The sequence below is a fragment of the Hippoglossus hippoglossus genome, chromosome 13 (assembly GCF_009819705.1).
Source record: "Hippoglossus hippoglossus isolate fHipHip1 chromosome 13, fHipHip1.pri, whole genome shotgun sequence".
In the NCBI taxonomy this organism is placed as follows: domain Eukaryota; kingdom Metazoa; phylum Chordata; class Actinopteri; order Pleuronectiformes; family Pleuronectidae; genus Hippoglossus; species Hippoglossus hippoglossus.
The window spans coordinates 5,387,694-5,411,357 of record NC_047163.1 but is presented as its reverse complement, the minus strand read 5'-3'; the positions used below and the strand labels follow the sequence as shown (position 1 = coordinate 5,411,357).

Genomic DNA, 23,664 nt, shown 5'->3' with positions numbered 1-23,664 from the left:
CAAGAGGATTATACCATTAGGATTTTTACTATAACAGCTACTGCAACTACATTAATTCATTTTCAATCTGGGTGTGAAGAATAAATAACGACTTATATTGTAAAGTACGTGTAAGGGTTTGTTTAATGTTCGTCTCTGAAAATAACCAAACTTTGCCTCAAGAGCTTAGAAAACGGGAGGACGAAGTTTTCATTGAAGCTTCAACATTACTTCTCTTTCCCTGTGAATTACAATTACATCACTCAATTAGTCATTCAGGAATTTTATTGTAGAGTTTGAAAATATGATTATGTAAATTACGTTAAATTGTGTTTTTCACTTTTTTTAGCAAAGTTTGAAATGGTGCACTGTTATTCTGTTCTGGCTTATTTTATAACAGTCAGTGGTGTTTGAATGCATGACGCACACACACACAGTCACACACACACACACAGCAACCTCCAGGACACCTCACTGTTATTGACTAATTCCTCTCATATGAGAATGTGAAAAAATGAAGAAATCAAACATCACATATCTTCCGAGCAAACAGGGGAAGTCAGAGGCTTTGCGTTTTTTGCCCTGCAGTACATGAGGGGGTAGGAATTGACTCTGTGGCGTCAAAACCAAATCTCTCCAGCTTTTCCTCTCATTCGTCAAGTTGCCCGCAGCATTAGAGATACCACAGGGAAGCTGCGAGTCTTTAAAGGCGGCTGCGAGCATCGCCACAGAGCACGCAGCGGCAGCTCTCACCGGAATGGGAATGCGCCCAGGTGCAGCAGCTTTAAAAACCAGATCCCTAAGAAGTGAGCAGATCTGATGACGGTTGGTCGGCTCCTGGAATCTCCTCCTCAGTGTTTGAACAAGTTGAAGCCTCGGTGGCAGGATTTTATGTCTTTTTTAAAAAGATCTACATGCAGGTGTGACAATACTAGAGTTGGTGCAGGTGTAGTTGAATTATATCTGTCTTTATATGGTGTTTTTCTCCTCCTGGTGATCATCCATAGATCTTTACAGTACGGTTTATGGCTCAGTATCTTTCCAGAGGACACTTGGGGGAGACTGGGATCAAACCGCCGACCTTCTGCTTACTGGACGACCTCATGAGCCACACCTGTCCCAGTCAAGTTCAGTGAAGCCTTTGTTTATTATATGAAGGAATCAGAGGCTTTTTCAAATATGTAAAAAAATGATGATGTTCTTATTTCTCATTTAATTTGCTGTTAAAAGTGTGAACTCGCACTACCATGCCTCATTTAACAGTTTTTATTAATAACACATTGGTACTTGATATCCTTACTGATCAAACTTAAACATTTTATTTCAATTTTGGTTTTCAAAACAGAGTAAAGAGGAACATGACAATCCTAATTTATTTTCTAATCTAAAACAATGTGGTCTTGGGTTGTAATAGTACACAGTTAACACACTATATATCTGCACTTATATATATTTATGGTAACAGGCTGTTTTAACCCACTCATTGTCACTGTTTATGATGTTGATTGATATCCATTATGCTTTGATCACATTTGTAAAATAATATTTTTAATAAACTTGTATCAGCTGTGTAAAAAGCGTATTATTCCCTTGGGACTTTATTATTATTCCACTGTTCAGCTTCAACTACTAAATGAGAAGCTTATAAATAATTATTCTGGCTCCATAAAACTATTGATCGTGAATTCAAAGTTTTATCACACAATTATATTTTCAGTTAGAAGAGATTAGACCGTCACATGTTTTCACACATTGGTGTAATCGTCTAACTGTTGTTGTCACTTTCAATCTCAGGTAAAAGTATGAAAAATACTAGATCAATGCCCAGTGTGGAAAAGTTTGTACTATTAATTAATTGAATGTCAAAATTTCAAAAGGTCTAAATATGTTTGCACACATTTGTTTTGCAAATAAACCTTTTATTTGGATTTTAAATTCATTTCGCGATATAAAGTTTAGGGTTTAATTTTGATTGTCTTGATTTGTAGGATTGTAAAAAACCAAGCAGAAGCCACAGACAAGTTTTATCTCACACCCATAAGTCCTCTATAAACCTCTCCCCCACGGCTTCTGGTTCCTTAAATTTTAATTGTTTGATTACTTTTATTACTTTAATCTAAAGTATAAAGAGGTAAATAGATTAGTTTGCGCTAAAGTTGAATTTAATGTGGAAAAGTGTTTAAAAATAGCAACAACAAAAACACACCAATTAAGGCATAAATGTGAGAAAACTATTAAAAGGTCGACAACATATGCTGGAATGTTCTTGTAATGTGTCTCGAGTCTCAGACATTCTCTCGAAATATATAAGACACAAATAGAAAAGGAAAATAATACAGGGAGTTGTTAACAGGTGAACAGATGTTTGACTCGTAAAAGAAAAGTTTAATTGTGCTTAAATATGAGCAACAGCACATCTCTCATTCTTGATGTCGATTTAAAACATGTATTTAATGCAACATGTGTATGAATGGGAGCCGGGATACTTGGTTTATGGTGCTGATGAGGAATATGTGAAGTGAGAAATATGGTATAAACCAAATAAATGAATAAAATAGAAAAATAAACACCTGGAAAAATCTACAGATGTGAATGGGCTGTAATAATCTCAAACTTTTCTAGTCTTGACGACTCAAAGCACTTTACAGCCACAGCCGCACCTAAATGCAACAGATCTCCACTTCCCCCCATTGTAATAAAAAGAAATACAATAGAATACAGTGCTGCCATCCTGCTCTTCTAATGTAATTTAGAGACAGAGTCTGTGCCGTGGTGATCGTGGCGAGGAGCCTCGGTAACGACGTCCCACAAAAACATGCTTTTAACCAATGGTGAGTGTCTTAGCTATCAATAATGATGTTTCACTCGGTTTTTATAGCATCAAATATCTAATCAAAAGCAAACTCACTGGAAAAATGAAACACAAAAGTGTATTCAATGTGTACTTGGACTTTTTACACAGGGACGCAGGTGATGGACACATTTGTCGGCCACATTAAAATGGGACACTGTGACGCACTTTGGCCTCAGATGCCTAAAACGTTGCTCGGCTCAGTTACTGTCACATGGTTCTAAGTTTGCCTGACTCTAGTTCTGCTAAGTTGACTTTTTTATGGCCCTGTGTCTTCGTTGAACATTTTGCAAAAGTGTCATATTCTTCATTTTGGGTGAATAAAGATCTTCTTTTCTTGAAATTCTACCTGTGACTCTTCTTTTCCCCACAGCTCGGGCTCTTATAAATATATAGGCCGTTTTGTGTTTGCAGAGAAAGGGAGAGTGGGTGGATTTTGTTCCTCAATAGATTACAATTTTGAAGCCTGGCTGTCATTCAGTGACACAAGTAATTTGTATGGCTCTATACTCTGCAAACAAATTGCTTGACACCGGATGACAGTTGCATTTTGAGGTTTGTAATGCCGTGTGCTTCTAATACAAATTGTTGAAAAACAAATCATCAGAGCATAAAATAAATATGACATGTTTTTGCTATCGCACCTGCTGTCGTCGCGGCGCTTTGTAGACTGGTCCCCCGGTGGGGATAGATTTGACTGACAGCAGACACTGGCGGCAATGATCCACCGCACAAGAACCCATGGCAAAACATGCTGCTCCCAGCACATTCCCGCTGCACAGCGCTTTAAAGCGGCGCCTACAAAAAGACTTGGATCTGCAGCACTGATTGACATTCCTCCTGTTTGACACTTTGACATGGAAATGAAGTTTTTAAAGTCGAGCCTTCCAGTCTCGCCTTTGTTCTTCTTCTCTCTTTGACTCGGAGATGCATCACATCGGGGCTGTTTGCCCAAGCGGCTTAATAAAAACCCGCCGCGCACGAGTAAAACTAATGAAAGAACATCTGTATACGAGGCGGCAGTTAAGGGCAGACGTGGGGTAGACGGGTAATTCACACATCACATGTCAATGCAGCCTCACACGTAAAATATAATTGTAGGGAACCGTGCTTTTGTTTTTCGTCCTGTGATTCCTGCTGACCTGACGGTGGGATGGAGGTATTATTATTGATATCTACAGAAGATGGGAGTTGGATGTGAATGGAAGTATGTGCATGGCCGTTGCAACAGGGTGGGCCCCCGAGCTGAGAGGGGGCCCCTGGAACCAGCTTGTAACGTTACTTTAAAGCAATAACTATTTTGTGAGAACCCCCTTTAATTCTTCTTGATCTTGTATGTAAGAAATTGCCACGACATCGAGGATGCTAGCTTTCTGCCAAAAGCATAATTTTACAGGTTCCGTTGGAGACGTTTGTACTCTATCTTTACTACTTTACTATGATTTGCGTATATTTAAAGAAACATTTATTCTATTGATTAAATAAATGGAAGATTTGAATGATGTGGTTTATCATGTGTTTCTTGAAGGGGGATCAGTTTGAATCTAAGGACCCCAAACTCTCCCGGATCTGTTTTGTCGTCACTTAAACTTTGTGGGATTACATTTTGGCCTTTACCTTAAATGGACATGTTCCAAAATGTTAAGAATAAAGTTTTGAAGTTTGAAAGGGTTTATTTCAAGGCAGAGAAATGGATCATTTCAGCGCCTCTCGAGATGGACGGCGTGTCTGGTTGAGATGCCGCGTGCCATCTCTCCACTGGCCTTTCAGGAATCTACGTGCATGTCATTTCAACAAGAAAACTTCATATCCCGGCCCCTCTCCCATCAATCATCATGCCATGTTGGGCCGACACAGACAGAACCACCAAGAAAAAGCTCTCTGGTGCAAATCTTCAATAAAGAGCAACTGTCACAGCCAGTCTCCGCAGCAGGCTCCATTACATTAAAGAGCTGCACACAGCTTACCTCAGCCATCACATTGAGAAAAAACATTCCATTCTCATTTTTTTATGTTTTTTGTCTTATCTGTGTTTTTTTTTTTTTTAAACTGGAAATAAGATGGAGATAAAAGCTATAAAAAGAACTTCAGGCAGTTTGGGGAAGAGGTATATAAGAAAGTGAAAGTACAGAAAGCTAAACTGCACCTGCTGCCTAATTCCTTTTTTCCTGTTGGGGTATTTTTTTACCGTCTGGGTGAAACTACGTGGCCTCCCTGAGTTTGCCTTTCCCGTGCGTTCTTGTATCGTCTTTGACTCGTGTGACTAATCTAATCGCCGCTCTGCGTAAAAAAAATAAAGCACTCAGTCGGAGCTACCGAGGGATTGATGGTTACATGGCTGTCGAGAGTGGATGGGAAGCCCGACGACATCGATTCATCACATGCAAACTGTGTCGAGGGCTGCGGAGAATTTCTAACCATAAGATAAATGATCACCTGTGGTCTTTTGAACCTAATGCGACGCACAAAGCATTTACTCAAAGTGCAAGAATGCAATTTTTATTATTCTTATTCTTCAAATGACCTTTCACCAACATATGAATTCTCCAACGTGACAAACTTGCCATTTAATGATTAGTCAGTTCATGAGTTTATTGCTCGATTAAAAGAATAATAATCAACAAATGTTTTTATCAGTTAATCGTTTCAAACATTAGCTAGTTCAATTATCTTAACTAGAATGGCTTTTATTTGGATCTGCACCAAATTGCATAAAGATCAGTCCCATAAACATTTCTGATGATTTGTTTTAATCAAGATACATGAAATATGATCTGAGAAATCAATGAAACTGTTGTAAAACACAGAATCTCACAATGTTAAGGAAAGTGGGGAATGTGTGGATGTTTATTGGGTCCATCCTCAACCCTCCGCAAAATGTTATGGAAATTGGTTGAGTAGTTTTTGCATAATCCTGCAAACTAGCAAACAAACAGGCAATAACATAACTTCCTTGATGGAGGTTATAATATGATACTGTTCTGTGTTTGATTTCATTTTAAATTCAACATTGGGTTTTTGGGGGTTTTATAAACAAAGATTAGATTAGATTTAACAAACAAGAACAAGACCAAGACTTCCATCCATCCATCCATCCATCCGTCCATCCGTCCATCCAGGGTCCCTGGGGGGCTGGAGCCAATCCCAGCTAACACTGAGCGAGAGATGGAGTATCACAGGGCTGACATCCCGAGACAAACAACCATTCACACCTATGGGCAATACAGAGTTTCCAATTAACCGAAGCTGCAGGTCTCTGGACTGTGGGAGAAAACCCACGGAGACACAAGGAGAACTTGGAAACTCCACACAACAACAGCAGTAGCACGGGCCGGCTGCGAGCCACGTGAATCATGGCGCCGTTTGAGCACAGCCGGTGGAGCAAGGCATGAAAATGAGCACAAAGGAATGACTTGACAGTAATGAGGTCTCCAACAGGGGGCGAGTGTCAAGAGGAGACGATTCCCTGGTCAATCCACAGCACACGCTTACCTTGGACCTCCTTGTCGTTTCTGAACCACCGGATGTTGGCAGCTGGTTTGCTGCCGGATGTGGTGCACGTCAGGGTGATCACGTCGTCCTCCATGGCCGGCTTGGTGAATCCTGTGATCTCCGGTCGTCCCGGTACTCCTGTGGTGCAGGGAACTATAATCATAAGCAACATACTGAACATACACATGTATATAAAGAGATGAGAAAACAGCCCAGTGAGTTATAATATCCTGTATACCTCTGACAACTCAGAATGATTTACTGAATGACAGAATTCACTTTCTGATATCCATGCCTTCTTATCTTGGTGACAAGAGCAAATTGAATATTTGCTGAAGGCTTTTTCACAAACTTATTTTTCAAAGGTGGGACAAAGAAAAAAAAAAAAAAAATCCAAAAATGAATTCTATTGAAAGAAAAACGATGGCTGACAATAAATAAGAATAAAAAAGGATGTTTATTAAATAAAGATAAAAATAAATAACTCTGCTATCTTCCTGTCAGCCTTCGAGATTCTTGACAAAGAAATGTAAAAAACGAGTGTTGACTATCCTTCAGCACACCTGTCTGACAAAGGTGTGAACATATTCTCACTATTTGAGTATTTGTGGTTGTCCTGCTTGGCAGAAAATAAAAATGTGGTAACACTACTATCTTGCAGGCTCGACTGTCAACCTTTATTCTTGTAGAAAAGGGTAAAATGTAAAGCAGAAATGTTATTTTCCCGCAAAGTAACAAGGCGAAGGAAAGCAATGGGCTATCATTTAAAAAAAAAAAAAGGTGCAGGTATTCACGCTGTCAAGAACGTGAGGAATTAGCCACGAGTAATTGGCCTGTGGAGACTGGGCCAAAACGGACGTGCTCACCCAGAACAGTGAGAAAGGCCTTGGTGGTCTTGACAGGCATGGTGAAGAGCGAGCAGGTGTACTGGCCCTCATCTGACAGGCTGACGTCACCGATTCTGATGGTGAGCTCCTGCGACGTGGCTCGCACCAGCTCGATTCTGTGGTCTCTCAGAGCTGCACCGGGGGGAATCACAGAGAGCACAGGAAACAAACAGACAGACAAACAAACAAAAAAAAGGAGACAAGGAATTCATTAACGGGGGCAGATTCAGCCGGTGCCATGTGAAATTCAGATGACCTTTACCGCAACAAGGTCGAATACGCTTTCAGTTATTTCAAATTGTTTGTCAAATGCAGGAAACACATACCGTGGCCAATGGTTTGAAACATTCGCGTGAGATTTGCATTCCAGGCTGACAGTCTTATTCACAGTCAGTGAGAATACAGAAGGTATCAGCGGGGACGCACTGAAGCGTAGCAGCACAAAGAGCTTATAGTCCTAGATTACAATATTTATTTAGGGTACATTCCACATCCCAGGCATTGATTTACATTCACTTAAACACTCTTAGCAAATGGTTCTGCCTCTGACATTTCTCACCCTGAACACTGATACTAAAACCTTGGCGTGGACATGCAGAGATACGATTTTTTTATATATTTTTTTGGACATTTCAACATTTAGGATAGGACAAGGGAGCGTGAAATAGGGAGAGAGAGCGAGGCAGACACGCAGCAAAGGGCCAGGTCGGATTCGAACCTGCGGCCGTGCCAGGAGGGCCCAAGTGCCCAGGTGAGCCCCCCCCACCCTATCTATCGCCATAAATTTGTTGTTCCAGTCCAGCAACTTTAATCCTTTAGAATTTGTCTGCGAAAACAGATTTATTGTTGGGAAATGCACATTGAAACTCCCTAAATTTCTGCAAAAATAACACACGTGGTTTTGAAAGATTTTTCCTCGAGTGGCACCTTTGAAGCTTCGCATGTTCAGTCATAGTTCGACGAAGTTATGAGTGATGGACGGACAGAACTGACCCCACGGCCGCTGCAGAAAGGCTCAAGCTTCCGCATCCCATACAGAAAACCTCATATCCCACAGTTACAGTGAAAAAGATAAGGTTATTACATACTGACAAGGGATGAGCATTAATACAATACAGAGTGTATATCAAATGAATCATATTGTGTTACTGTTTTAAAAATTCCTCTTGTCACAATTGTTATTTGAAGCAAAGTGTATTGTGACCCTTTTGGAAATGTAATATTTACAAACTATTGCATAACCATGGAACACACTTTACTGCACTGAACCTCAGTTTGATTATTTTATTTTTTGATTATTTCATTTATTTGTTGTATCTTTACATGCATCAAAAAAGTTGGGAAAACAATTTCAACCAAATAGACAACACTGTTAACGTTAATTAAATAGCTGCTACAGCAACAGTACACACAGTAGAAATCAACAACCACTACGAAGGTCAGCAACACGTTTACCATCACCGTGAGATTTCTGAAACACACACAGCTTGAAACAAAACCTTTTGTTTCCCTATAATACCGGACGCCTTCACCGCTGCTCATTCAGATGTGACTACTCCCTCATTAACCCGGGGAAACCATGTAGCCCCGGCTGAGAAAGGTCATCCTGCACCTGTCATCTCCCATACAATTTGAAATTCAGAATCACCTGCTCCCACCAGCGGAGCGACCACGGAGGGCAGGGAGGGAGAGTCTTCATCGAGTGAATTACACATTCCTAATCCTCCGTCCCTTTAGGCCTGGCCGGCTCCCTCTCCCCGGACACTCTTTCATCTCAGCTAATTTGAACTATATTGGATTGTACAACCAAAGCAAATCTGGCAAAATGCGGCAGGAGTGGGTGCACGTTAGGATTTAATTAACGTGGTCAATGCAAAGTGGCGTCCTCCGCAAATAAAGAAGACAACTCTATGAAAATCATTAATCACCGGCCGTGTTCCCATTTGATTTCGGTGATAAACGCGCACGGCAGCCATGTGATACACAATTAAATTAGATTGGCTGAAATGGTTATTAGATTTACACAGACGGAGGTCATTACCAACAACGCCGTTCTTCAGCTACAATTACACCATAACATTTGACGATCGTTATCGTATAATCACACACGTGCTAAAAAGGGAAAAAAATTAAGATAAAGATCGGCTATAAAGATATTGATGGCCCTGAGAAGTTTCTTTTTATAGACTCTTTGTTATCCAAGAATAAAGTCGAGCGTAAATAAATTCAATCGTCAAAGCCAGAATTAAAATTTAATAACAAGCTGTGCCTTCGGAGTTCCAGCTTATTATCTGCTATGGGGCTTAATACAAACATTTGGTCGTCGTACTGTAGCGAAGCACATCCTGAAACAAAGCTGCCTGATGTTCTTTGTAGTTAAGCATCCTCACTACAGAGCCGCAAAATGCCCAGAGGCTCAGGCAGAGACGAGCGAACGCTTTGGTGGATGGATGCATTGGGGAGGTGATGGGGGTCTAAGCAAACATTGTACAGGAACTCAAAAGATATGAAAGCGCCGGCTGAGAGGATCAAAGCTTTGGACAAGATGACATACTGTACTTCCCCCATATCCCTCTATCTCTGCTACGGGGCTGAGAAAAGACGAGGAGGAAGAGACCGACTTTTCTTCTTCTTACCCCCCCCCCCCATTCCTCGATGCACAAGCATCTCTGAGATTCTGATAAACGATATGACTGTTTACTAAAAAAGGATCTGCTGAAGGAAAACTGATATCTTTCGGTTAAAGGGATATTCCACCAGAAAGCTGTGAGCATAAAATAAGGTAGTTGATTTTAATGTTGATTTTTGAGAAGAAAAATGACCATAAAAAATTTAACTCAAATTTCCCTCCAGTGTTTCCTTTTATAATCACATATCAACAAAAATATGACTGATGGACATAAACTTTACATAAAGATGGACGACATGATAGCTCCTCAATAGAGAATCTAAAGCACCTTAATCGCCCCCTGGTGGCTGCCCCGAAATACAGGCCATAAACCTGTCCTCCTCCATGTTAGCAGATGGAACCTGGTCTAAAACAAAACAGTCAAAGTACACTTCAAATAACTTTCTCTCAAAGATGGTTTCTGTCATTTTAACTAGTTTATATCACACTGATGTTTGTTCATGTTTCTGATAAGTTTGCTTGTATCGGCATTGGCCCATGATCCCTTGGCCGCTACTGTGCAGACTCTGGCTCTGAATGCGGGAGATAGCAGCATTCAATATTTTTCGATGGACCTTGGACAAGTGGATTATGCTGCAGAAGTTTCTCTTATTTCTTTGTTGAAGCTTAAAGCAAATAAATTCTATTGAAACTAGCATGAAATAAAGCTGAAGACAGCAACTGTTCACAGGAATTACCACCGTTAAAAAAGCCTTTAGCACTGTCTGATACTCTATAGATGTAGAGGATCACTTTAATTACCAAACAGTGGCCATATACACCACGGAGCACTAATAATTTCAAGTGACATTTAAAGTACCCAATAGGCTGCACCTCATTTTATCTACTGAAAAAATATCCCAGTGCCATAAAACTCAGTGGCTTGAATACAGATTGGAATAGTTTGAAGTATAGGGCCGAGAAACAACTTACAGTTAAACAAAAGATGGACTTGAATGATGCATTTTTGGCCTGGACAGCCAGTGGCGCTGGAAAGCATGCGGGTCAATGACATATTGATAGAACGAGATGTACAAAGGTTTGAATAACCCAAAGACAAGTGTTATCTATTACTCTAACAGAATATGGCCGGGGAAACCATAGCACCAGGATCCAATTCACGCCAGGGGCCCAGAATGTGGGCAGATCCGTCACAATCAGACCCAAATGCCAGCGGCTGACAAAGCTTTTTTTCCCCAGGTGCTTTAGGAAATCAATGTGATGAAAAGGTTCATTTCCCCCAAACCCTAGATAGGTCCTGTGCGGTTCATGCTGCTTAGGAGGAGGCATAAATCTGCGCCCTGACCTTGTGCGTGCTCCAGCCTTGCAGCATGGCAGCTTAATGCGCAGTACATCTCCTGTGATGGAGGCCTTACCAAGGCTGTCTCAAATCAGTAAAACTGACACCCCGGCTCCCCCCTCAGGGCAAGGGATACTGTTGCTATGGCCCTTTGATGCAAAGTAATGTTAGCCTTGTTTCCCCTGATAGTCCGTCGCTCGACCGACCATGTCAGTGAAAGAGTTATTTGAGGTCTCCCGAGAAGGCTGACGTTGATCAGATTCAGTTTTAACAACCTCGGTCCATTTTCCTGAGAAGTTATTTGAATGTTAGATGTCGGAGATCCTGTTTTAACATGTAAAACAGCTGTTAAGAAGATTTACTGCAATGTGGTGCATTGTTCCGACTGCTCGGTGGCTCCAGCTCCTCTGTCCAGATGAAACTGGAAGCAGGGGGAACTGGAAGTGCCCTTATCACATGGCAGTCACCTTCTCACTCCATCGAGCAGCAGGCAGATGTTACCCGATACTTCTGATGCAAGTATCTCCTGACAATCCAGATAGAAAAGGAGATTTCACATCTATCCATTAGTCTTGGAAACAGGCCGATGGCTGTTGGGTTCGGCCAAACCGCGTTACGTCCGCGATACAGAGTGTCGCCATTTGGCCATTTTTCTGTATGGCCTGTAACCACTTTGAACCAGTCCTGGAATGTGAAAGCACTAGCTGTCCTTCAGCGAGAACACAGGGCCCTGGCGCACCCCCACACTCTCCAGCCAGGGGCTCCACTCTTTGCAATTAGAGTGTGTTTGCTGCTGGCTGTGCTCGCTCAGTGGCTGTGTGGGCGATTCTGGACGGGTTCCAGGGCTAGTGGTGCAGGCAGGGGGCTCTTTCCCACCACACATGTGGCTGCAATTAAGAGAAGGAAAGGGCCTCGTTCCAGAGGGCCATTGTTACTGCCCGCACTCTCAGAGATCCCACAGAGCAGATGCTCCTCAAATTGGACTCATTTTCAGCGCTTGAAGGAGGAAAGGATAGAAGAAGGAATTCTCCCAGCAGCCGCGCTATGTCCTCTTTTCAAGTGGTAAATAATGAGAGTGAATATATTTTTGTCCATCCATTTTTCAGCCCACTGACATAATCCTGATTGTACACTGTGGGATTTCTCCTCCTTCCTTTGAGTCCTTTTTCTTTCACATTCTCTAAATTTAATTTTTTATTAAAACAAGTGCCAGTGGGGGGGGGGGGGGGGGGGGGTTCCATGAATCTATAGGTTTAAAATGCATTGTTACCCACTTCAGGGTTTGTGAGGATATATCACAGTACAACACATAACAGTGATGTAGCGCCCTGCACAAAGGATCTGCACATTTTTCAAGAGGATGTCAAAACTTTTTAAAGGAATTTTAATGCAACACATTCTTCATAATTCTAAAGAGCTAATGTATGTACATTATACATGAGAGCGCAGTGCGGCCCAGAGCTTAGTATCGCACAAGAGCAGCTCTTCCCATTAGTGATCATATCTGAGTGTATTGTGCCTTAATGGCAGATTCACATTGCAGTGAAGCTGAAGGTAACCAGTACACTTAAAACTCCATTAGTCCCTGAAGAAAGACATTAGCTGTGGCCATGAGACCCTTTCTACATTCTGTCACAGAGCAGTCACTCTCTCTCTATATATATATGATGTCATATTACAAGAATAAAGTTGTAATATGACATGAAAAAAGTTTTATAAAGAGAATAAAATCATCTTATAGCTTATTAAACAAAACCATATTATGAGACTTTTTCAGGGAATAAGCAGGAATCTTATTTATTTTTTTATTGTTTCTCGAGACAATACAAAACCACTTTGAATAGAACACAGATGTAAACAACGATACAGTCGACCATGACCAAGTATTCCGTCCTCCACTAATGAGGCAATTTCCTCCAAGTATATGTGGTTGTTGCTGTGGAATGTGACATTTCTTGCACGTTCTTTTCAAAGTCCTGACACTTATGATAATGTGATGTTGATGAGCCAAACTCTCAAGTATTCCACTATGTGTGAGACCTATAGTAAAGTAGAAGGGAACAATTCCTCATCATATACTATAACAACTTCATTCTTGTCAAATTAGGACTTTATTTATTGATATTACAATTTTGTTCTTGTATTATTACGACTTTATTTGTCTGATTTTATTAAGTATTTACCGAAATATGAGAATTTATTTATCGGCTACTCCTATACGCTCTATTTTGTCATTATATTTTCTAACTTGTATGTAAATATGTATCCAAATAACAGCAACAATAATAATAATAATAATATAAATGAAGTCCATTTCAAACGGAGGACAGATCCACTCACACACATCAGAGACTGAGCTGGAGCAGGCGTCCACTATGCTCAACAGAACCACCGTCAAATGTTGTGTGTTTACCAGACTGGATGTTTTTAATGCGCTTCAACTGTGCTCACTCCAGTAATTGCATCCTTTGTAATTATCCTTCATTCTCTGAAGCTAATGAATGTTTTAATGCTCACATTAGAGCATTCGTTTAGCACATAACAGCATTTTGATTACTACAAGCCACTTAAGATCAATTTCGCTTTGTGACCTTTATGATCCGGGCTGAATGCCCCAATTAAATGTCATGAATGATGAACCGCAAACTTCTGAGAGATGAAATTGAGACGAGGAAAAGGGAAGTATAATTTGGCACAGCGTGCGTGTATATACTATATGCGCCCCCCCCCCCCCCCTACAAGCACAAGCTGCAGATCAAATGAACTATTTGTTATCTGCCTTTGACATGCTACCTGCTGTAACTTCCCATTAATTGCATTATTCATATTCACCGTATCTGACAAAAGATTCTGCTTCCATCCCGCGCGCCTCCTAAAATGTCATTACCATTCTCTGCAGCATCCCTACGTTGGTTTTTATCCTTTTCCCACAGAAACCAGAAAGTGAAGTAAATCATAATAAAGACAGCAATAGACGGCTCTGTCCTCGAATTGTCCCGCTCCCTAATAATAATAATTCATAACAACCGGCAACTTATAAAAGGGATAATTCTACAAAAGACATATGGTCCAAATTGATTTCTTCATCGGGGACGCCCACCACAGAGCTGCTCCCCCCCCCCTCCTCAACACGTCCCCATTAATTGGCCTAATGTATGAATGATGTGTTGGCTATTAATGCAATCTATCTCCGTTGTCCCAGGTCTGTGGCTGTATAGTGCACAGGTAGACTGAAGCCTCGGAGGTGGCAACAATCAACCAAGACCCGGATATACATAATGGATGAGGAGGAGCATGCCAGGGAGCCAGCTGGCATGATATAAGAGGAGGGCTGTACTCCGCTGTAGACAAATGTGCAGAGACAGTCCAACCCATATGGATCGGCTTTGGGAATCCTGCAAGGTTAACACTCTCCTGGAGCTGCACGAGGTTTGACTGAGCATGTAATGGGAGAGGATGAGACAGGGGCCCTTTTTTATTGTTTACACTATCACCTATGATACATTGAGCTGCTGAGCCGTGACCTGCTGACTTGCACCTGCATCCACATCTCTTATCCTCCCTCCACGCCTTTGATGAGAAATGACATCAGCGACAGCAGGACGCACTGCCAGGGTCATGTTCTGTAGGTTTAGAGAATAATAATGCACAGTTGTTATCCATATTCTGCTGCCGGTTGATTGGAGTAGGCTCGTCATTCATGGTAACTGTTGTTGCAAATGATTCAAATGACCCATGTTTATGGGTTTTGAGTTCAAGTCAAGCACAGCGATGCAAATTCTCTTATGGAGGATACTGGGGTCAATCGTCAGGTGTGCAAAGTGTCTGTTTCTTTTAATCATAGTCTTTTAAAGATTATTGGTTTGTTTGCAGTGGAACAACATTTTGTATTTTTGATAGTTTGAATTTTCTGACAAATTGCAGAAGTTGAGACAACAGGAGAAGGAAAAGAAGCAGACGCGTCTCACAGGATTGCTTTTAGACTTCGTCTCAGACAATATAATGTTCAAACGACGATGAGATTCATTTTGCTGGTAGAGATAACATATTGTGGTGAATATCCCTTGTACGTTTGAAGGTCCTCTTCACAATTTAAGTTACCAACTACCAGTAGCAGGTGTTAGCGACCACCACCAGATGTTAGGGACATAACTTTAGTCATCAAGTGTTTTGGCCTTGTCATCGTAATGATATTACAGTGGCAACAAAATCAAGTAAAATAGTTCAGTCATTCTCTCCGTTCAAACGTAAAGACTACTACTTTATTCAAAGTTTGTGAATACAGCAGCAGAAATTGACAAAACGTTGATGTCCGACAGACGCACATCTACAAAGACGTAGACGTAGCCCACGTGCGTAAAATGAAGAAAGAACATACGTCTGTTATAAAAGTCTTTGGTGCGCTCCCTACATTATGAAACCAAAACTAATCAGACCAAATGTCGACAATGTTACAAAGACATAAAGCTTAGACATGAAGGTCCAGACGCTCATGTGTGAAAACTAAACTTCAACAAACTGCTACTTTAGAGGTGACAGCGTTGGGATGCACTGACTAACAACCTAATTTATTTTAATGATTATTCTGTCAGGAATTCCATTTCTGGCACTTGTGTAAGAGTCGTGTTTGATGCAAAAGATACACTTTACACACGCTTTGCTTTTCTTGCTGCTTTGTTAAAGTAGATTAATGGTCTTCAGTGTCTTTGAAATTCTGGAAAGACACAGAAATCCCTTTTCTCCTTGGATGTAATAGCGACTCTTTGGGGTTTTCCCCCCCTCATATACTCATTTGCCAGACCTGAATTAAAATGGAACAAATTATAGTTGGAGCAAAGATCAGATTTAGTCTTACTTTACCCGGCAGCTGTCAAACTCAATTGATATAAAACAGAAATTCGGCTTTTGTGTGTGTGTGTGTGTTTTCTTAAAGATGTTTCTCTTTACTCCACCGTCGCTGCTCAAAAGGATTTAAAAGGTCATTTTAATATCCTTTTTCCTGCCTCACTACTTTATATCAAACTCCAAACACATCCAGACAAATGCCCTTATCTTTAATACAGAGCTTGAGGAAAAGAGCGGGAGTAGATTTCCAAAAGTGCCTTACAGAGTGTTTCGTCTAATTTAAGACGGGACCGGCAGATGTATTTTTATCATCATTACTCGTGTGTGTCGAGCATCGGGAAAATCACACAAACACGCTGTAAAATCTGAATTTCCTTGGGCTCACACGGGCACAATGACAGACTACCTTTGTGAAGAAAGAGCGGGGGAAACTTGCATGTGCATCAGATGCAAACATATGGCCTTCGCTGTTATGGTCACCCAGGGGGATTCTCGTGAGGCAGAGAGAGGGAATGGACGTGCACGAGAAGCAACCGGACAGATTTTATCTACAGACAAAACAAAAATCTCAACACCGAGAAGCAGAAAACACAAAAAAATAAAAGGCTGCTTGGAATGAACGGACTCGGTGACAGTCTCCGACCAGCTGTTCATCAGAGGGAGAGAACAGCCTGCCTCCCGCTCGGCCAGCCTGCAGTCGGACTGAAAGAAAGCCTAAGGTTGAATCTAACATTTTTCATTGGCCCCTACAAGAAGGCACCACAAAACCCGGAGAAGAAGGACAGTTGCAGCCCTCTGCCAAGCAATTAACTGGTGATTTGGCACAGCGGAGGTTTCTTCCCAGGTGTCCCACCCTCTTCCTCGCATGGAGCTCGTGTTGCTCCACGCCTCCCGTTTCTCCTGATGGCCTCGCAGGCATCGAATTAGTCGTGCCAATGAAGCTTTTCATTTGGCTGTTTAAGAGGAGATGGAGAGGAAGTGTTCCCACACTTAGCCCTGGCAACCTCTGCCGAGTGGACTACATTCATTTTGTCATCCGCATTGCTCGGGAAAAGGATTCTGTCATGCAATATAAATGGCTGCTGGAGAAGGGCACGGCGGCTCATGCATATTGTGCTCGCCCCGGCTCTCCTTACCCGCTGACACCGTCGATTTACAGGTAGATACGAGCTTTAAATTCACAGCGGATGACAAATGTGAAAACGCAATTGACTGGCTTCATTTAATCCGAATGAAATGAATGAAAAAGCAAAGATTTAAAGTGATTCATCATGTGTTACTATCTTTTCAACGAGTACAAAGAAGTGAAGGTGAGGTTTTTTTTTTTTTCCATCTGATAGAATACGGTGACTTTCAGAATTGGTTCTGCAAAGTAAAATATTAAAAGACTACATCTCTTATACACCAGAGAATACAGCAAAATGTATAAAAAAAAGCTTTGGCTCAATGGCTTTTGCGTGAGTTTAAATCGTCGGGGCTACACTCACACCAGAGTATCTGTTTAAGATTCAGGTAACTTTTGTTTAATTGTATTTGGAAGTAATTTCATCTCATAAAACACCTTAGACCTCATTGCTAAATCCAATCACTTGTGAGGGATAAGGTATTTCTTCAAACCAGGCTGAGCCTCTCCCTCTGCTGGTTCACTCTGGCGTCTCCCTCCCTCCCTCCCTCTCTCTCTCCCTCTCTCTCTCTCTCCATCAATTGTTATTCAAAGGGAAAGTTCATCTTCAATCACTGAACCAATGATATTGTATTAGCAGCTACAGCATAAATGAAATGGGTAATATGCTGTGAGAAACACTGAAAGATGAACGCCCTCCCCCGCCCAACCCTTACACGACCGGTCCACTGCTACACCCCCTTTCACCCCAATTCCAATTTATCAACTCCAGACTTTGTCACCTTTAAATTGGATTTGGCTGGCGAGAGCACATTATAATTCATCCAGGCTCGGGCCTTGTTTCACGAGGTTGCAACAGTGCGCCTCCTCTTCAGAGTGACACGCAAACAGCCACATAAATGTAGGGCAGCCGAAATGCTAATTAACCCAAATCATCTCACAATCCACAGGCGTTGCTGTGTTGTAAACAGCACTGTCAGTGTTGCGTGATTACAGAAGTTCAATTCAAAAACAGCCTCTCTCTGCCTCGTCTGTGCCGTGGGACGACGGCGGAGACACAAATTCATTAAAAACTCTGCTTCGACAATAAGGGGGAGAGATGCACTTCCCTCGTTTCCTCGTCTTTTCCCTGCACTCGGTGAAGCTGTGCTCTCGCAGGCGGGCGGGCAGGGACAGTTTTGTGCATTAAGAATATGAAGATTTAATGAAGAGGACTCCCGTAGTAATGTAATCTGGCTCAGACATCTTTATCACATCTCATCACTTTATCATTACGGCCATTATCCCCGGGAATATCACTCACCTTTCTTGTCCCCGAAGAACAGGGTCTGTTGTGCAGGGTTTGACCACTGGAGGGAAGTGTTATCATTGTAATCCACACGACAGGTCATGTTGGCTGCGGCCCCCTCCACCACCGTCACATTCTGAGTTATGGGGAACTGACCTTGGCTACCTGTGGGGAGAGTGAGACACAGTTTGAGGTCACGGCTGCGGCATGAATAAGGCGTCGCCTGCTCCGGACCGGTTGCTGCCGTCTTCTCATCGAGTCACATTAGTGCACCATTCAGACTTGACACCTCTCAGAGTTAATGTTCTGTCATCATCATCGCCCAATTACATTAATGTCTTCATTACATCACAGTAAACCAAAGATAGCTCAATGGGAGCCCGGCTGACATGGACTCCAGCCGTCGACATCTGTTGTAGCCAGAAAACCGTGGGTCTTTTTTTTTACGGTGGAAACAATGGTGGGTTTTACTCTCCCAGAGTGCCTTCCTCCCTGCCTTATTGCAGGGCCCTAATTGGTAGCATGGCCTAATTAGAGGTAGTCGTGTTCTGCTGTAGAGTCTAGAGCTGCAGCTGGGTGGTAAATTGACACATAATCCGAGACACTGTGGGCCTTCGATCCGAGCGACTGCCTTGCCCCAAAACAGCCGCTCGTCACAGTGTGCAGAAGACATCCAAATGAGGCCTAATCACCCGGCCTTGCTGGATTTTACCTTCTTATTCCACATTTGTACTTGTCGTCTCAGCAAAGTCTCCTAATTACACCGCCGAAGCTTTTCTATCCTGCCCGTATTTTGTTGAACTCTGCCAAGCTTCAGGAACAGATGTCTAGAAAACCAACACTCCTTTGCAGGGGATTGTGTGAGGAAACAATGTTTTTAGGCTAATATGAGCCTGACCACACCGGCCCCTTGGAGAACTCTGTGCTGGAGTTCACGCTTCAAGCTGAATGGGCTTTTATTTGCCTCTGAACGATTCGCTCTCCTCAAGCTAATCTTTGAACATATTTTCTCTTGATTTCACACGTCTGCTTTGGTTTTGACTTGTAATGTGCCTGAATTCGAAGGTGACATTGTCGCTGCCTCTCCCAGGTACAGTTCACCACGGGGATATTTCAGCTAAGGGAGCAGCTGCCTGCCTCATTAGTCCGGCTCACATGGGGGAGAAGAGGAGGCCGGGACAGTTAAAGGTCTGTGCACCTTCCTTGACCTCGATTGTCCTGATGGAGACCATTGTCAGCCAGAGGTGAAGGTGAGGCCGACTATAAATAGTAATGGGAGGCGGATTCAAACGGTGCACATTACTTACCTGCTCATTGCATCCAATCACGCCACACCATAATAATAAATATGCCACCATTTCATCATATCATCATTACAACAATTCAGATGGAGTTGGCCCGGGTGTCAGCAGAAACCCATATGTCATTACATTAAAAAGGGAAGTGGATGCATTGTGTGTGGGGAAACCATGTGGAGGTGTTATTGTCAGTATCTGCAAGTTTTCAACTTTCATCCAGCCCACCGTCTCTCCAGTGTATACTCCTCACTATTCACAGAAATGCTATGGGACGAATGTAAAATCCAAACAGTAATGAATATAACTCTCTTGCGGTTGGGGGAGTGTAGGATTGCTTTGGCGAAAAAAACAAAAAACAACCTGTGGCTGACATTTGCTTTAATTATACCTGCGAGGCCAATAAAGGCTGTGCACTTAATCAGAAGTAGGGCCATGTCGTGGGTGTTGTTTTCACAGAAGTGCGAGTGCAGGTCTGGGCGCACTGCAGCTAACTGGGCTTCACCTAATGCATTCATGAAATTCCACTGGCTTGACATTCTGTAGCAGTGTAGAGTGGAGCAAGTGCAGTCCTTTCCGAGGAGACGTAATCCCCAGTGCCAAATACACACTGTCTTTTTTCTTTAAGATGGTGATTGGGGGGGGGGGGGGGGCAGCTGGCTTTACTTTTACAGTACAATGCCAAACAATATTCGAGAAAGTTACTGAACCACAAACCACTCCAAGGACACCGCTACACTGCGTGACCCTGTGCACCGGCCTCGCTTTAAAGAAGCATATGTTCTGGTGTGTGTGACAGGAGGGGTATTCCACTACGTGATTTAACGTGTGGCACATTTTGTAGAAAAACACGTGGTGGCACTTTAAAACCTGGAAAGAGGGTAATGAAGGGTTCATGTCTTGTAGCGAACACGGTAATACTGCAATAGAACCTTGACAATTACCATGGTCACAACCAGACAACATGGTTCGACATGATACACATGGTAGAACCTTTCACTAACAATCACAGGCTGTAAATAAAGATGGATGACATCTCTCCACGTGACGGTGCTTCCATCTTTTGCTTGTAACGTTATTTTGAGCCAGAGTCTCGTGAAGTGGCGCCGCAGCATCAAGGTCCGGCTGAAATACGCGTTCCACCAATTGTGAGTCAGTCAATCACAAAGTTCAACCCCTTTCTTTTAGTGCATAGAAAAACCAAATCCAAACCAAAATTACTGAGAAATTAAAACTTGAGCATACGTGAGTGAAATAAAAACTACAATAAAGTGGCAGAAACTATATTTGGAAAAAACTTTATTTGACACATGCTTTGTCCCATCTGACAACATGGAGGAGGTGGGGTTTATGACCTATACTGCAGCCATCCACTAGGGGGCAATCAAGCTGTAATGGCTTCACTTTTTAGAGGTCAAAATGTCTTTATAAACAGTCTATGGTGCTTATGGGTTAAAGGTCCTGCACATCCATCGTATAGCCACAACTTAGTTTTATTCTTTTCTCATTAGACCTTTTTTAAAAGACATCTATAACTTCAGGCCTGTTCAGGCTGTCAAGGACGAAAATGCAAATAATAAAATGAATGATGGCTGAATATCATTTAGCTGCCTCACTGTCTGATCCTGTCATCAGTATTACATGTGTCAAAAATGTGGTTAAATTAGTTTTAACACTAATTGAGTGAAACAGGACACATCACAAAACAACATCATAACATACAGGGGTTTATAAATCTTAAACCTGAGCATATAAATAGGTTTGAATAATTAAAAACGTATGTGGGTGTGCAGGGTCTTTAACAATTGGCCCGTCCTTCAACCACAACACAACACTGCTCTGGATAAGACGGCTACAATAAAAGCTTCTGTAGGTGAAGGCAAGTTAGAGAAGATTATGTTTCGCCATGTCTGTATTTTCCCATAAAAGCAAAAACCCGGTGAAAGGGAACAAACAGTTCTGAGAGAAGTAATAAGAGGTGTGAAGGTTGTCTGCTCCACAGATGATCCAAGACGACTCAGTGGAGTGCAGTGATGAAATGAGGAATAAAACTGCACTTTTGCAATATGCCAGGACAAACCATCCCTTAAACACAAAGTATATCAGCTCCACAGGCTGGAGGATTTCAATACCGGGCCCCTGCTGGACCCTTTTTGCAGCACTTAGATGCATTTTACTGAATCCCGAGGCGAGCTACTTATTTTTCAGACAAGGCCCCAAGCAATGGTGACCACAGTATTTACAGTAGACAGCTGACAACCTGGCTGCCATGACGGCGAAGAGGTGAGTTGAGGATTGAGCGACCTGAGAAATCTTGATGAAAGTATAACTGGCCACTCTCTAAAAAACATGAAAACCATTAGCATTTTTCTTTTTTTCCTCCACTCCGACCACTCCTTTATTCCATGAATATCATGAAGTGATATGGTGAAAGAAAAAGAAAAAAATCAATATGTGATAAGTCCCACTGATATTTCTGTCTCCCTCAGGATCTCAGTGGAGGTCAAGACGAAAAAACATGAAATAATCATTGAGGTGAAGTAAAAATTGAGCTCAAATCAAATCCAAGCTTTTTAATGATGTTTTTTCTAAACATTAATTGGTCTCCACTTCCTCCAAATGAAACCTGAACATCACGTGATATGGGTGCGGCCATCTTGAGCTGTTGACATCATTTAAAGCTATAGCCTCTGGTCAGTAGCGGTGGTGGAGTGGAGCTGTGGTGTGGAGCTCCCGCCAATCGCTAGTCCATCCCAGCTGTCAATCATGATAATTCCCCAATTTTGTAGCATCAAATGATGAAAATAAAACCAAACTTACTGAGAAAATAACACTTGAATCAGAGCGAGCTACTTATTTTTCAGTCGAGGCCACCATGTTGACCACATATTCACAGTAGACAGCGAACAACCTGCCAGTGAAGAGGTGAGTTGAGGATTAAACAACCTGAGAAATCGTGATGAAAGTATAACTGGCGCCGTCTAAAAACATGAATACCACTAACATTTTCTTTTTATTTCTCCACTCTGGCGATTTTATTCCTTTATCCCATGAATATCATGAAGTGATATAGTAAAAGAAAAAAAAATCAATATGAGATAAGTCACCCTGATGTTTCTGTCTCTCTCTCTTTCTTTCCAATCCTGCAGAAAACGAGGTTCAGACTAAAAACTTGAAATTAACCTTGAGTTGAAATATTGCATTAGAACTCAAATCCCAGCTTTTTTTATTTGATTTAAAAAAATATATATTCCAAACCTCCACCTGCTGACGCTCCCAACTCTTCAAGCTGTAATTGGTCCCTCAGCCGTGATTTCACCATATTTTTTTACGACCGTCACATGGATCTCAGAGCTGCTGTGTTTTTTTTTATTTTCTACCAGCAACATCCCCCTGAGCCGGGAGATTATGGTTTGCACATTCAGGTTGGGCCACCAGCACCCAGATCATCAGTCACAATGTCAGCACACACCAGATTAGTCAAGTTGTTTGCTGTGCTTCACACAGAATGCTGCTGACACATCTCCCCCCCGCTCTGACATTAACTTTCATACGGAATCAAGTGACACACTCGCCTCATGAATCAAATATTTACCTGCACTGCTGAAATGAGCCAGAAAGACGTTTTTTGCTACAACATGGCCGCTCCCCGTCTCTGTGCGTTCTTAGCAGGTGGGGGGATGACGTCTCGTGCAACAGGTGGGTGGAGTTTAAACATGAATGCAGATGTTCAGAATCGCCGGCTGCTGAGTGTGCATTACTGATAAACTGTTTCATCTCATCCCAACCCGCCTCGCCTCACGCTGCTATCAGAATGCATCTCAGGCAGCGCCCCGGTGAATCCGAGTCGGGCGATATTAGATGCCGTAGAATATGATATTCAGGGTTATTGATTTTGAGAGTCTTGCAGCGTGGGTGGGTATCTAGAAGAAAAAA

The 23,664-nt window shown here is 42.1% G+C and overlaps 1 protein-coding gene across 5 annotated transcripts in view; it reads right to left on the bottom strand.

Annotated features, from left to right (window-relative positions):
* cadm2b (cell adhesion molecule 2b) overlaps positions 1-23,664 on the bottom strand; it is a 143,217-nt gene that overhangs the window by 10,360 nt on the left and 109,193 nt on the right. For all 5 annotated transcript variants that reach the window (XM_034604594.1, XM_034604593.1, XM_034604589.1 and 2 more), the window contains 3 exons: positions 18,449-18,598; positions 7,189-7,341; positions 6,323-6,460 (listed from right to left, as the gene is read on the bottom strand). In XM_034604594.1, the coding sequence (XP_034460485.1) occupies positions 6,323-6,460; positions 7,189-7,341; positions 18,449-18,598 (441 nt within the window). The remainder of the gene's footprint in view (positions 1-6,322; positions 6,461-7,188; positions 7,342-18,448; positions 18,599-23,664) is intronic.